Source organism: Falco rusticolus, chromosome 4 (assembly GCF_015220075.1).
Source record: "Falco rusticolus isolate bFalRus1 chromosome 4, bFalRus1.pri, whole genome shotgun sequence".
Classification (NCBI taxonomy): domain Eukaryota; kingdom Metazoa; phylum Chordata; class Aves; order Falconiformes; family Falconidae; genus Falco; species Falco rusticolus.
This window is the reverse complement of record NC_051190.1, coordinates 59,773,804-59,789,369: the sequence shown is the minus strand read 5'-3', so window position 1 is coordinate 59,789,369 and position 15,566 is coordinate 59,773,804. Positions and strand designations below refer to the sequence as shown.

The 15,566-nt window shown below is 40.0% G+C and overlaps 1 protein-coding gene across 4 annotated transcripts in view; it reads right to left on the bottom strand.

The window, feature by feature from the left end:
* Nucleotides 1-251: 251 nt before the first annotated feature.
* Nucleotides 252-15,566, bottom strand: part of RBM33 (RNA binding motif protein 33) — a 105,724-nt gene continuing 90,409 nt past the window's right edge. For all 4 annotated transcript variants that reach the window (XM_037385906.1, XM_037385907.1, XM_037385909.1 and 1 more), the window contains 2 exons: nucleotides 7,409-7,497; nucleotides 252-7,209 (listed from right to left, as the gene is read on the bottom strand). In XM_037385906.1, the coding sequence (XP_037241803.1) occupies nucleotides 7,161-7,209; nucleotides 7,409-7,497 (138 nt within the window). In that variant the 3' untranslated portion in view covers nucleotides 252-7,160. The remainder of the gene's footprint in view (nucleotides 7,210-7,408; nucleotides 7,498-15,566) is intronic.

The window sequence follows — 15,566 nt, the reverse complement described above, 5'->3', positions numbered from 1 at the left end:
TGTCAGCCTCCAGACCCTTTGAGTTAGCAACAAAAGCACAAGCCTCTTTTACCATCACCTATGCTCAGTCACTCGTTCTTCCACCTGGGGCACCTTTGCACACCTCTGAAAGAACCCCATGCTACCATGCCGGTGTAAAAGTAGGGGCCCAGAGATGCTACCGTAATAAAAACGGTAAAATAAAACAGCACATGAAGCTTCTTCTGATGGATTTGCAGTTCAAGTTGTACATCAAGAGACAACAGAGGAAATATGATAAAGATCAAGTTTTATTGACATATTTTAGGTACAATAAATATATTTACATGTTGACATTTTAAGCATGGAGTTACATGTAAAAAAAATTGTACATGAGATCATCTTTGTGTTTCCATTTTTACATTCACTTAAATCGGTACGACAAAGATCTCTTATGGAAGTGGAGGACTTGGTAATAGTTCAGTATTACATTCCAGAAACTAGTAGTAAACACCTTGTGCAGATGATGCTGTAGAAAACATGAGGCAGACGAACTCCCAGTGGAGTCAGTATGATACAGTCGGCTGTTGAATTTATATCCTGAACTGCTAATAAACAAACTCTGTAATCCAGATTAGAGCAATACATTTGAAGTGATTCTCAAAACACCCAAATATATACAGTGTTTAAGACTTTACAGGTTAGGAAGGATCACATTCAGTAATAGTAATAGGAGGTAGAATCATGTCGACTGTTCATATTTCTACGTAGCGATAAAAAAAAAGTGCTATTACTATCACTGAATTCAAGAACAGAACTCCTGAAAAAGTGAAAAGGACAGAAGAGTTGTTAATCCTGTTTCACCTGGCTTGCCACAAATGCTGGAGCATGTAAACAAAAATGGTTTAATCCTCCAACACAGGTAAAACTGCAAAGCAAAACTGTTAAGTACGCTTCTCCAGTGCTTTGGGATGGGCAGCATCTCCTAAGGTGTGATACCTGCAAAAGCAACCTCATGTACCAAAGTCGGCAAAGAAAAGTACAGGACGATGCTCTCGGGGTGGGGGGGGCTATGTTTCAGGGATCCTCAGCAGAGCTGTAAGAACAGAAAGTAGAGCGAAAGACTGAATGCAAGGCACTCAGGCAGGAAAAGTCCAGAGAGGTGAAGAGAGGGAAAACAGCAGGAACGTAACAAGGATACAAATATCCTTGTGGGAATGGAAAAACGGAGGCAAATGAGATGGAAATGAGGTACAGCACAGGGTAGAGACAAAGGGGACCACTGGAAAAAAAGAAAGTTGACTTATCGTAAGGGCGCTTTGTATCAATAAAAATCGTATGCAATGGTATGGAAGATCAGCTGTGAACAAATGAGTGTTAGCATCTTGTCTTTGCTGTATCTGTAAGTGAAAATGTGTATTAATTAGAAGGTAAACTGCTGAAAGATGTTTCACCATCTAAAAAAGAAATCCTGCGAAAAAATGGCTTTGTTATTATATAAATAGAAATAAAAGTGTAAGGTCCCAGAGTCAGCCTGACAGACACAAGGAAAAAAATCCAGTGCGTATTAAAAACCGTTAGATATACACGAAGAAAATCCTGAACCACTGAACGAACATAACGTTAACACACCAGTCTTAAGTAGTGAACTTTCAAGTGACTACACATGACATCGCAATACAGCTACACTGAACTGTACACAGGCTCTTTTACAAAAATATTCTTAATCTAGAATACCGTTTAAAGTTATTTAGATGGCAAAAATCGCTTAACCCAAGTGCTGTTACATTAAATAAAAGCAGTGTAACCTGTTGAAAAACAGCGTGTGTATATAATGCCCATTTCCAGTTAGTTAGAAAAATCAGTGCATTCCACCAAGAAATGAGAAAGCAACACTAAAAGACCCAGTGAGATTAATTCCCCCTTGAGGTTTTTTCTTTAGTGCAATAAGGACCACACTTTCCACCAAAGTAAGCACAGAAGTAGAAAACAGAGGTGTTTTTTTAAATAAAAAAAACCCCAACCCTGCAAAAAGCAGCGTTATGAAGAACAAAATGATCCTTCCCAACCATATTATACCAGAAGTTGGTATACGTAAGGATCCAATATGAATCAGTGTTTTTGTACACAAGACCCTGTGCTCATGTGGGTAATAGGTAATCTCCATCATTAAAAATCAGGTTACAAAAAAACCTTACGTAAAATCCTTAGGATTTGATACTGATTGAAGACAAAATACTTCCAAGTATTATGCTTCTGAATCAATCAGAGGTTAAGGCATGATTTAAGGTAACATTGAAACAAAAGCCCCATGTTACCCTAAATAACTTCTAAAATATAAGCTAACTTTCTGCAGTCTGTTCAGGATTTGTTTCCTTCACATTTAGTTTCTCACCCAACATGCTGCTAAAAAGAAAAAAACAAAAGCACAAAAAATAATTTCAAAAAAAGATTTGTTGTTTCTCTGAACAAAAATGCCTTTTTGACAGTGAACAGGTGAAGCCAGATTTCTACCTGCGAGTATTACCACTCACGTAACAAACACAGTACTACGCGGAGGACAAGAACAACACAATACTACACCAGAGAACAAATCCAAGATATAGCCCGAGTTAGACAAAAAAACAGGCCAAAACAACCCCAAGAAACGAAACCCTGCACCCTCCCGCCCGCCCTCGCACCCCAGCCGTAAGGGCAACGCACCCACACACACATACAGACACGCAGTTACTGTGTGTAACGATAGGAAGCACCTACAGCTTCCAGGAAAACCGCACAATTTTAAACTAAACAGATAAAAAATTACTATGTTTAAAAAAAATATTAAAAAATTCAACATCAAGTTGTTTTCTTATTTCAAGTACCTAGATCACGTTAAGAAAAAAACAACAAAGACCCTGAAGGCTGTTCTGGAATAACCTACAGTTCTATGAAAAAAAATCTCTCATCTACACCCTTGCAGTGGAAAGCTGACATCAAAGAACTAAAATGCTCAGTCTGCTATGCATTTTACTGGCTACAAGGCCTTTTTTTTTTTTTTTTTTTTCTTCCTCAGAAATTCGGAAACCTGAAGTGAATCTTCAGATTTAAATTGGGGAATAAACTAGGTATCTGCAAATACTTTACAGAGGGTGTGCCAGTATTTACTCTTCTTTCCCAAAGTCATACTGGAGATGTATGCGGGCCAAGAACAACATCCCTGTCTAAATTTATCCTCTAGCACTACTTAAGAGATAAACACTTGCATGCAAGTTCCTCCAGCTATGAAGGTGCTATGGACCTGTCCTCCTCCTGCCTAGCATCACATATACCAAGTTTTTTCAACACTGCACATAGTTCCATAGAATCACAGAATGGTTTGGGCGGGAAGGGACCTTAAAGATCATCTAGTTTCAACCCCCCAGCCACAGGCAGGGACACCTGCCGCTAAGACCAGGTTGCTCCAAGCCCCATCTAACCATCACACAGTATACGTGCCACATCAGTTGCTAACATTGTGATGAACCAACGTGTTACATGACCAACTTGAATTACGTGTAAAACCAAAATATCCCAAACTTTTGAGAACAATATTACACGACAGACCTGATTTGTACTTGGTACAGCACAACAGAACAAACCTAGAAACCCCATGCCCTGGTCTGACAGCGCACTGTATTTCCCCTCAAAAGTTAAAGGACTGAGATTTATTTTTTTTTTTAAATTAAAAAAAAGTAGAACATTCCACTAAAATACCACAGATCATATGGCCAATCCAATCTTTTAGTCAAGGCAAAATATGATTAGTTGCTACAAGAGGAAAACAAAATAATTTGAAAAAAAAAGTTGGCTCCATATAATCACCTACTAGAGTTGCCCATTAAAATCATTATAAAATTATGCTAATAGAAACTGTGAACAAATAATACACAGATCAGGATATATGTATTGACTTACTAGCATCTTTATAAAAATTTGAAGATATACACAAAAACACCACAACATTTATGGAACTGTATCCATTAAACTTAGATAAGACAACACAAAAAACTAACAAATAGCTAAGATGTGGTTGACTGTAAGCACTTTAAGTAACATTTTAATTTTAAAAGGTCAATATTTACATACTACATTAAATGCCTTTTTTTTTTCCATTTTGCATCATATTTTGAATGCATGATAAAGAAAGAACAAGATAATGGTTGCAACAGATCTTCCAAGAAAGTGAACTGAAGATGCTCAGATTTAACTATGTGCTGAAAGAGAACATGGCAAGAACACGTCCATCTAGTTTTACTTCTGCTTTCTTTGGGTTTTTTTTGGGAGGAGACAACAAATGGATCTAAAAGAGCTGTTATCATCCAAACTGATCATTGCCAAGAGATCCACTTTTAAGTCAGGATTTGAGAACTAACAAAACAGGAACATTTTAACAAATGACTCACCTAATTGCTACTTTTGCTACTGAGTTTAAGATATTAGAGAGTTATGGTGACAACACAGGGTGTGAGTATGTATGTATGTATGTATATAATAAAATGCATACAGACATACATACATATAGTATATTTACATATAATAAGGTACAGCAGGTACCCAAGTATTGACTGCGATAAGCAGCTAAAATCATAACCAGCGATCCGCCCGTACCCTGTCTATGCACAAGCAATAACCAACTGCAACTGCCTTTAAAGAGGGTGCATGTAGTCATTAAACAGGCATTGCTTATGTTGCCTCCTGCATTTAAAATAGATCTGAGGCAATTTCACATCTTTATTCTAAAGCCACACATTTGTCTCAATTTAAAAAAAAAAACAAAAAACAAAAAACAAAAAACCAACAAACCAACAAAAAACAAAAACAACAAACCCAACTGAATAAAAATTCTTAAAACTTAAAATTGGCTGAACCTCAGCCTCTTTGGGATGGATTCAAAACCCAAAGCTGGAGCATTTCTACAAACTACTTTGACTTTTGAATCAAACCCATATTCTTAGGCTCCAAGAAACCCTCTAACCCCAATAACGTTTGCTTCTGACAGGACAGCTGATCAACTGCAGATGTTCCTACTGCTGAACTCAGCTGCTGGCCTGTCTGGCATTCGCATCTAACCCAGATTTCCCGACACGCACCATTACCGCTCCACTCCAACACGTCTTCCCATCCTTCTCATCACAGAGAAGCTGCTCCCTAACAGTGGCATGAATAACTGTTTAATGACTTGTTTCCAAGATGAGAATTTACTTCTTTAGAATAAAAACTACGTAACCTGAGGCGGCAGCGCAGGGGTCCTAGCGCTCGCGGTGGGAGGGGGCACATCACCTCGCACATCTTCAGGGTCGGCTCCCGCTGGGCACCTCCTACCTACAGCTCATTCTCTGTCCTGGGCTTGGCTCTACCCTGAAGCACTAACAGCACTTTCTGTATAGTAATTGTACTGAATATTATTTAATATGCATAAATGAGGAACTATACAGATGGCTGTAAAACTAACTTCCATGCAAAATTCTCATGATGTTCCTGTGTCTCGTCACTATGTTGTACACAGGCTTAAGAGTATTCTTTCAGTATTTCTCCCGGTGCAGTATTACCAAAGTACCACAGTATTCTGTATAATTTCAATGAACAAAGAACAGTTTTACCTAGATGACTTTTGACAGGATCTATTATTCAATCATTATTTTTAGTAGCTTCTACTTAATTGAAAATCTGGACCAAAATTGTAAGAAAGCCAATTAGGTCTTTATGATTTGGCTACCATCAAATCTTAATAATAATTTAAAAGATCTATGGTAATATAAACTTGCTTTCCATGCTTGGCATGCCTATTTTGGACCCCATTCGCAGCTGTTTCATTACAGAGCAATAATATTCTTCCGCGGTCACTCAGGTAAGAAACCTGTAAGGTTTCTGTCAGCCCACCCCAACTGCTCGATTAGTAGGTGGAGTTCTTAAAAGTATTCCTAAAATAAAGGACCAAGCAAAAGCTCACAGTCTAAAAACTATGGAAACGTTCATAAAAAGTGGAATCCAATATAAAGATGACATTTTAGTTAAGTTTATTCAGAAGTAACTGAAAAAATTGTTCCTTTGGCAACACCATCTAGATGGTTCTAACCAAAAGGAAATATCACACATTTTACTTTGAATAAAATATAAGCTCCTTAATGTTTGCATGTAATTTTTGGAAACTGCCACATCCACCAGCAGATTCACAATGTCCTTATAGTCCTGTATTTATGGGGAACACCACATCAACCCAAGTCCTTTCAGTTACTCGTTTCTTATGGTTCAGCGTTAAGTCACAAAATAAATCTCAAAGGAAAAAAACTAATCAAAATAAAGCATAAGGCAATCATGAAATGCTAGCCCAAAAGAGCTATTAGGAATGCATCGCTCTTCCATGTAACATTTCTCAAGTGAGCCACCAAAAGTTTCTTTTTCCTTGTGTCTGGAAAAAGGGTCATTTAAAATAACCTAGGTACAACTTGCAGTTCACTACCCCACGATGCTACTGAAGGGCAAAGATCCTTGTTTCTAACAACCACGGGAAAATACAGCCGTGTTATTCCTACACAGGGTTTTATGGAATAAGTGGACTTGGAAGGAGAAGATGGAAATCTGGGTTGGAATAGAAAAATGCAAAGACAGACTGAACTTATTTACAACGATCAAAACTACAATTTTCCAGTGTCACCTCCACAGCTTCTCAGCATACTGCTATTCAGTGAAGTAGACCACGTTTAAATCTATGCAAGAATACCTTCTGTGCTCTCAGATACGCAACGTAACTAATGTGTTTTGTTTAGAAAAGTGAGTTTTCATTCAAATACCTCGCACTGAAGATAAGAGCAACCATTATCAAATATTCTTTGCTATGAAGAAAGTTTTTCAATCTTTCGATGTAAACGTTCTCGCTCAAGTCACTGTAGTCACACAGTAGGATCTTGAAGAACAGTGTCTACATGCATTGAAAGCATTTTGAAGAAAACATCTGTAGTTCCACGTGGTTACAACAGAATGTGAACAAACCAAACAGAAATTCCACTTTTGCAGATCCTCTCAAGTTCAGCTCTTCTGGAGAACATCTTGCTGCTTTCTGTAGTTCAACATAGCAATTAAAGACTAAGCTGAAAGGTTTCACAACCCGATGGTTTTGCCACTGTGCCTCATGTAGCTCCACAGTATGCTTCTGTTAGTGTCAGGGTTTCTCTCAGCAGACATCACTCAACTATCAGTGCCACGTTTATGTGGGACAGATCTATCATGTGCCTGTTGAAAGTTAAAAGAGATTTAAACCTGGTACTCAAACTGATTCTAGGGGTGGAGAACAGACAAGGAGGTTCTATGAAGGTCACTAATAAACAGATGCTTGATTGGATTAAGAGAGACAGTGAGCAGAGGAGACTGATTTAATCTTGTGAAGGGAGGGAAGGAACCGAGGCAGCAGCAGCAGTGCTTACTTATTTACCTGTGGAATTTCTGTTGAAATGCTAAAGCATGTGCTGGCTCCTTAAATTTTGCTATGGCTTTCCGTTGTTGAGGAAGCATCTGTAAACTCTGTAGAGACAAAAAGCCAAAACATATTTTTAAAATTCACTTAAGAGGTCCACTTACAAAACCTCATTTTGCACCAAACGGATTGAAATTCTGCCATATCTCTTTTCTTTTATTGGTGTCAAGGGAATGGAAAAAGCCCTCTGAGACTGCAGTCAGGGACCCAGCTGAAGCTGTCTGAGCTGGTGGCATTAAGCAACTGTACCAATGGAAAAGCCAGACCATTGCTCGTTAAGCAAAGGCAACAGCTCTTCAATTCAGTCCATACAGATGAACCAAACCCTGCAGCCAAACTCCCATGAACCGAATAAGAAACATTCCACTGGGCAGAGCTCAACTTCACACAGAAACAACTGGAGTCATTCACCTGATGTACGTTTTAGGATCAGGGCTGTCCATAGGTTAAACAGGATAGAAACAGGGAAAAGCAGCAGAAGGTTTTGATCTCTACACACTGTATATCCTCACACTGTTTTAACAAAAACAAGTGGCTAGCTCTTGACACCAACCACCACACAACCCCGATGAGATGGCTTAGGTCACGACTTCCAAGCCCTCCTAGTAATGGGAAACCATGCAACACACGTCTACCCAAACAAGTCCATCTGATATGTGCTGCCCCGTACCATGAGAGCAGCATTTCACAACACTGTAGCTATCAAAAAAAAACCCCTATGTAGTATCGAGGTCTCCAAAACCATAGCATGCCTCAGCCAGGGCTTTGGAGAACACGTGTCCTTGCTCCCTGCCTCAGCAGGACATTCAGACAATGCCAAGATGATTCGAGAGAGCAATCCTGTGGCCTTGGTAATGAGAAATTATCAGACTTATTTATTTATTAATGTATTAACTTATTATTCAAGTTGATACTTCAAGTTAGCACTTTAATTATAACAGTGTACTTTTCAAAAAGAGCAATTCGAGAAGATGAGGTTTTACACGTTTCAGTAGGTACACCCCCAACGCCACGGTGATTCCAGTACCTCACAGGGAGTTTTGGATGGGCTCCGCTCAGCACATCCAAGACAGAATTGTCCTGATTCACCTCCCAGTTTCCAATTGTTCTTATAGCTTTGGATACAGAATTAGAGAATTACTAACCTTCTTTTCGGCGTGCAAGTTTCTAATAAAGCCAATCCTGGTTTGTACTGAGTTTTTTATATATATATACACACACACATGTTTATGTATGTATATAGGCACGTTAAGACTTTTCTGGACTTTATTATAACCTACCGATGGGTAGGTATTAGCCTGATTATCTGATCCTACGTGTAGCCTGGAGCTCAGCAGCATCCCCCTGCATCTGGATGATTCCAGCACTCTGATGGTCACACTCCAGGATTTTAAACTTCACCTGCAAAAATTCTGTATCATCACCTAGACTATTAAAAAAGTACCACATGTCTTTAGACTAAACTGTTCCTAGGGAACACTCGTTGATACATTTTAAGGGTGACATACTTTTGAGATCTCTCAGTGAAAGAATTTTTAACCCAACTAATGTGTTCCCTGTTCATTCAATCGAATGCAGCATTTTTAAGCAAGATGTCAAATGCCTAGATGAAATTTGCTATTAAAATTGCCTACTTACATCTTTTTTGAACAGGTAAGCCTCACGTTGATAAGATGCCTATTTAACAAGAGCCAAGGCACCTGATAGACATAATTCTCTGTATCTAAGCCTGACAATTCAGCTCTAGGCTCTTTCTGTAACTTATCTGTGATTTTAAAGTAATTAATTTTGGCAGTAGCTACCTTGTACCTTCTCGTAATTGACAGGAAACTTCCCTCTCAGCAGGAAAATCACAGAAGTTTAATACTTCCGTCACTCCTGTGGTTTCAAAGTGAAAGCTGAGGAAAAGTTAAAGGATTCAGCAAAACCGATAAGCATCAGCAGGTTAATTTGCACTGTATAGTTTTTTGAAAGCTGCTACAATGGAAAGGTTTAGCTAAGTCACTGTAACTTCTCAGTTTCTGAGCTGGCAGGGATGGGTTTTAGCTTTAAAAAATGAAAACACTTGGCAGATGATTTTTGGTTTTTTAATCAGAAAGCTCTGGACAAGGTTAGGCACATTTTACCAACGAGAATACAGTCATGCTGCAGAAAGCGTCAGTGAAAGACCCTGGACAAAGCTCAGTTCTCCTGGAAGTTATCTACTGGAGTAGGTGAAGGAGGTGTTGAAGTTTGTGTTCTCCTCCTTTACTGATGCCACTTTATTATTATTTATAGAACTGTATGTAATACACATCCTTTTGACATCACTTTTCTGGCTAGAAGAGAACTAAGGATTAAGTAAGTCCTATCACTAAGGATTAAGTTTTGAAGACTAAGAATTAATCACAGCCATTAAAAAAGATTTATAAACAAGAGACTTGTAAGAGTTGAAAAAAATTCTCAGAATTACAAATAAGAAGGGAAAAAAAGAAAAAAAAAGAGAAGTAAATCTGTTCCTTTCAAAAGAACTTGATACTTTTAATATGAGAAAAAGCTGTTTAAATCACTGAAAGGATGAGTATTTCAGAGAACAGTCAAACAAGAGAGGCTGGAAAAGAACTGAGAGATGCATCCCTTCAGCTGTACCCTGCATGTTCTACCATCGATCTGCTTGTCTTCCCCCCCGAGCTGTCCTGCTGACAACAGACCCTCGCAAAGTCAGGTCTCACACAACTACCACAGGTTACTTCTCCCAATGCCTTACACTCCAGACCCGTTTGTGATCAAATGAAGACGACAAGCTGCACTCAGTGACCTTTTCCACAAGAATGGATCTATTATTGCATTAATATTCTTGAGATGCACAGCAGCAAGATTCGATTTTGCAGTTTATACACCCGTAATGATGAATTATTAAGAAGCTGCTGAGTAATTAGTATACAAAAAACTGACTAAAGAAAGACATTCTGCTGTAGTGCAGACTTACTAACAAAATTAGGTGAAGTATCTAAATACTATTGTAGACAACTTATTTAAAATTTCATATGAATTAATAAAGTTTATTGACGGACTAGTTTGGGTATTATGTCACAGTCTGTTCTTAGGTTGCATTACTGTCTTATTTTCCAAAGGAAAAAAACCCCAAACCATCCAACACTGCAATCAAACCACTAAATACATTTTAATACTCAATTGCTTTGGCAACAAGGCATCAATTCTTGGATAGATCTACTGAAAAGCATCTTTATCAGATTTCATTTCACTTGTCAATACAGACAACTGAAAACAAAAAGGCAACCCATCTGATCCTTTGCTGAACTGCCTAACCACCCCCCATCACACAGCCCAGGGTCTTCTCAACTACTGCAGTTACACGTACCTAGGTTTAACAAAAGAGGGAACTAATGCAACACAAATAATACCTCTCCAGTTGGAAACTGTCCGAAAAAATTTAATTAAAATAGTTTTAATACAAATTCTCAGCCTCCACTGTGTTCAAACTATGTGTTGAAAATGATGCAGAAATCACTTCACTCTTTTTTAGGTATATACACCTTATTTAGGTATAAAAAAAAGTTCAGGTTTTGTTTTAACAAGAAAAGGCAACAATTGCCAAGTTACTTTGACGATATGACCACCATGGCCTGAAATACCACAAATGTATCTTTGCTGACAAAGATTTTTAATATCTCAACAGAAATCGTGACCTACATTGAGTTTTCAAACAAATCTTCATTTACTGTGACTTGCAAGTATGAACATTACTCATCCAGCTAACAAAGATCTCTTGAAAATTTATGTTCTGATTTTGGGACAGTATCTCCTTACTTGCATTACTATTCAGATCCTGAGTTTTATGTTTAACAACACTGACAGTCAGGCACAGGACAAGCAGGTACGATTCTGCCAGAGTGTAGGTCTGAGCTGCTGCTATTCCACCCCGAGCAGATAGGTTATCGGCTGAGCATACAAACTAGCGTTCCACTTCCGTGGAAACCTGAAGTAAAATAACTGCATACTCATCCTATTGGATTATTTCTGTCTCCTTGAATGCAGGATGATATGCAGTTTAGAGCTGATCCTGCATTTGAATCATGTTAACAGCAATAGTCTAAAGAAAACACATTTTTTTTGTGTAACCTGTGGAATTTTATTAGCTCAAAGTGCTGCTGAAGGCATTATCTTCAAAGATTTACTTCACCAGCTTCTACTTTTGTTGGTTCCAAACACAAAATTAATTTTGTGTATCTTCATCATGTTACCTTGATAGTTTAACACACTTCATTTTTTAAAATTTTTTAAAATACTTTGGCAGTCTTTTTTTTTTCCCCACTGGTAACATTCAGTGCTTCTAGCATCCCTAACATTCTCAAATAGTTTTAGTGCTTGTACATTCGCTACAAGGTGATCCTGAAATAACCTCCCAGAAAGCTGTTACTTTTAATCATAATCTTTCACCAATCAGACTATCCACTGTATCAGCCAGCTTACTTGTAAAGAACGCTCTACTAAATTTTCAAAATTATTGGTACCACTGTCTAATGTGTTTCATTAATGTAAAAATCCATACAGGTACAAGCATTCACCTTTCATTTTTAAAGTAAAACCTGAATTACTGCATTAGCGATCGTAGAGTTTGCCCAAGAATAGAAGCTTACCCATCACGTTTTCAGTATTATTTTTGCTTCCCCACAATATATCTAACTTGTATTTCCAGCACAATATTGTACATCAGGATAGATCACTCACCAATTACTGTCATGGGCAAAACAGACTCGACTTGTGAAAATTAATTTATTGCCAATCAAATCAGAGTAGGATGAGGAATAAACCTGAGTCTTAAGAACACCTTCTCCCCAGGCTCCACTTTACTGCTGCATTCTACCTCCTCCTGCAAGCACCACAAGGGGCAGGGAATGGGGCTGGGGTCAGTTCATCACACACTGTCTCTGCCTCCTTCCCCCCCACACCACCCACCCACCCCAGCATGGGGACCCTCCCACAGGAGACAGTCTTCCACGAACCTCTCCAACGTGAGCCCTTCCCACGGGCTGCAGTTCTTCACACACTGCTCCAGTGTGGGTCTCCCACGGGGTCACAAGCCCTGCCAGCAGCCCTGCTCCAATGTGGGCTCCTCTCCCCACGGGGCCACAGGTCCTGCCAGGAGCCTGCCCCAGCATGAGACTCACACAGGGTCACATTCTCCCTCGGGCATCCCCCTGCTCCAGCATGGGGTCCTCCAGGGGCTGCAGGTGGGAGTCTGCACCATCACTAACCTCCATGGGCTGAGAGGGACAGCCAGCTTCACCACGGTCTTCCTCACAGGCTGCCAGGGAACCTCTGCTCCGGCGCCTGGAGTCCCCCCACCTCCTCCTGCACTGACCTGGGGGGCTGCAGGGCTGCTGCTCTCACATAAGACTCAGCTCCTCTCTCCAGCTGCTGTTGCACTGGGGTTTTTTCCCTTCCTAAATACATTATCCCAGAGGAGCTGCCAGCATCGCTGATGGGCTTGGCCAGCAGCGGGTCTGGGTTGGAGCCAGCTGGCATCAGCTCTGTCAGACACAGGGGAAGCTTCTAGTGGCCTCGCACAGAAGCCACCCCTGTAGCCCCCCCACTGCCAAAACCTTGCCATGCAAACCCAATACACATTTCTGAAAAAGTAATTCAGCGTGTTGGTTTTAGACCCAAGGCAGTATCATGAAGAAGCTAACAGCATCAGACAGGTCTTCATACAGTACCAGAGACAACCGTTCTCTCATTTTCAAAGAGCACGTAACACTAAAGTAATCCTTAGTTTTATGGTCTCTGTTATAATGATAAAAATAGGAGTTTATCTTTCCCAAAGTATTGCACCTCATTAGGAATTTGATCTGAATTTAGTATTATTCTGTAACCTACTGATTTTAAAAGGGCAGTTGGGTGAAGCAGGGAACAAACGGCCATGCAGCACTGCCTCTGGAGACGGGCATCATTTGACTTCCCATTTAATGGGAGGACACTCACGTTTCCTCCACAAGAGATCTCCCTGCTGCCACACTGCGCTCCACTAGACTCTCCTTCTATCATTAATTCCTGAACTGAAATATCACAATCTTCCCCAAACGTCACCGCTCTGAGTGAACAACTTCATTCACATCTTCTCTTTAAGTTGACCTAGTCAGATGTTCACCAGAGGATGAAAACCCCTTCCCAGATCCACTCAGGTGTAAAGGATTGACAATACATACAACAACTTCCAAGGGATTTCAAATGACTAGTTTACTTTATGGATTCAGGCATACAGATCTACCATACAGCGCTTCCCGAGACCAACCTGAGATCAGTGGTATTCTGGGCATGTTCCCATTTGACTCTGGAGAACAGAGATTACATTCTGACATATCCTCAGCATTAAAAATAAAAAACTGGTTTAGGCTGAGCAGGAGTATTTCATATGGAAAGAATTTAGACAGCATAGAGCTCAAACTGATCTTGATTATCTCCTCTTTCTGCTTCCTTAGGCACTGCCATGGGAAGATGCAGATCTTGTGTTGAATGGAAAAATACAAAAAACCGACTATTTCATGATCACTCATGCTTTTGATTGAGAGGTTGCCTACAAACTGTTTTTAAACATACCATTTAATTCAACAACTTAAGAAATCAGCAGCTCTGGCTTTTTCTGCAACTGAAGCACTGACAGCAACTAAAGCATGAATATCACAAATGGACCATTCCCTCTGCAGACCTCTTTAGGCCTGCAGACCTACGCTGCCCTCAAATTTCTCCTTTACACACGCTCTGCAATTAAATCTACACTTTAACAATATCAGCCGAAATTACATTAAAATAGCCTGTATGATAATAGCAGCATAATAACCTCTAGTTTTGCTTTACTGCAAAATAAAGAGCCTTGAGACAAGCAGCAGGACATCCACAAGTAGAAAACGAGGATCGCTTGCAGAAAGCAAACATCTTTGACACAAAAACTCTTAGAGGTTACACAGAGAAGATGTTAAAAGGGAGATAACAGAGCACTGAGAGATGGAAAGCAAGCAGGTAGGAGTGAGACTGGAGCAAGCACTCATTTCAATTAGAGAGACATATAGGAAATATAAGTTTTCTCCTTTACTTAATTTCTTCCACCGAAGTAAATGGACTACCTGATAGACCACACATTCAATTCATCACTGGGGTTAGGATTAGGAGTGGCAGTCCACACGAAGCTGTGAAAAACATGTCTATACACAAAGAAAGTATAAACTTTCCTAACTAACAGTCTCCAGCGCGTGATCCAACCTGCTCTGCAACAAGTCAAATAGCAGCATGGCAGGCACTTCCTAAACAGAAAGATCACATTCCATTTATTCTTCCCTCCCATCAATAAATGCAGACATATTTTTATTATCCTTGCAGTCTCCTGACACCTGAAGCACCTTTTCCTGGGAGCAACCCTTCCTAGCCATTACCAACAGGCATAGAGGCTGGGATAGAACGTATTTATTTTATCCTCAGCTGTTGCAACTAATCTCTTCCACCTTCTGTCCCTTTTTTCTGCTACCTTTTGACTTTCTAGTATCTGCCTGTAAAAGTGCTCAGCTTTCCATCTCCGTGTGCAAGATGAGATGAGAAGAAAGGATCTTCTCCCATCACTGAGCTGGGCATCTGCAGCTCACATACTGCTCCACAGCAGGGCTGAACTGGACAGGCACATGATGGAGCTGCTCTTCTCTTCCCCTAGCCCCAGGGATGGAGCAGGACTGCCCATGTCATGTCTCCTCCCACAGCTTCTACAACAGCTGAAAATGTTTTTGCAGGTAGGAAGACCACACAGGTCACCCTGCCAGCCCTGCACGCCTTGTGTGCCTTGTCATGTGGAGAACCACCCCGCTGATCTGCAAGAGGACTCATGTTCTGGGCGTGCTCCTCCATGTGTGCTTCTCATTTCCACCAGTATGTCTTTAAACTAAATTCAGCAATTTTTAAGTGTCAATGCAGATGGTTGCTTTTACCCTAACTGAGCACTAGGTAGCACTGTCACTCTAAGAAAGTGAAGAGCAGCACATCAACATGGCAATTGTTTTTCCCTTCTGAGACCAAAAAACAAATTACTACATTATCAGAGTAAAACCCATATTTGTAAAACTACTCAAAA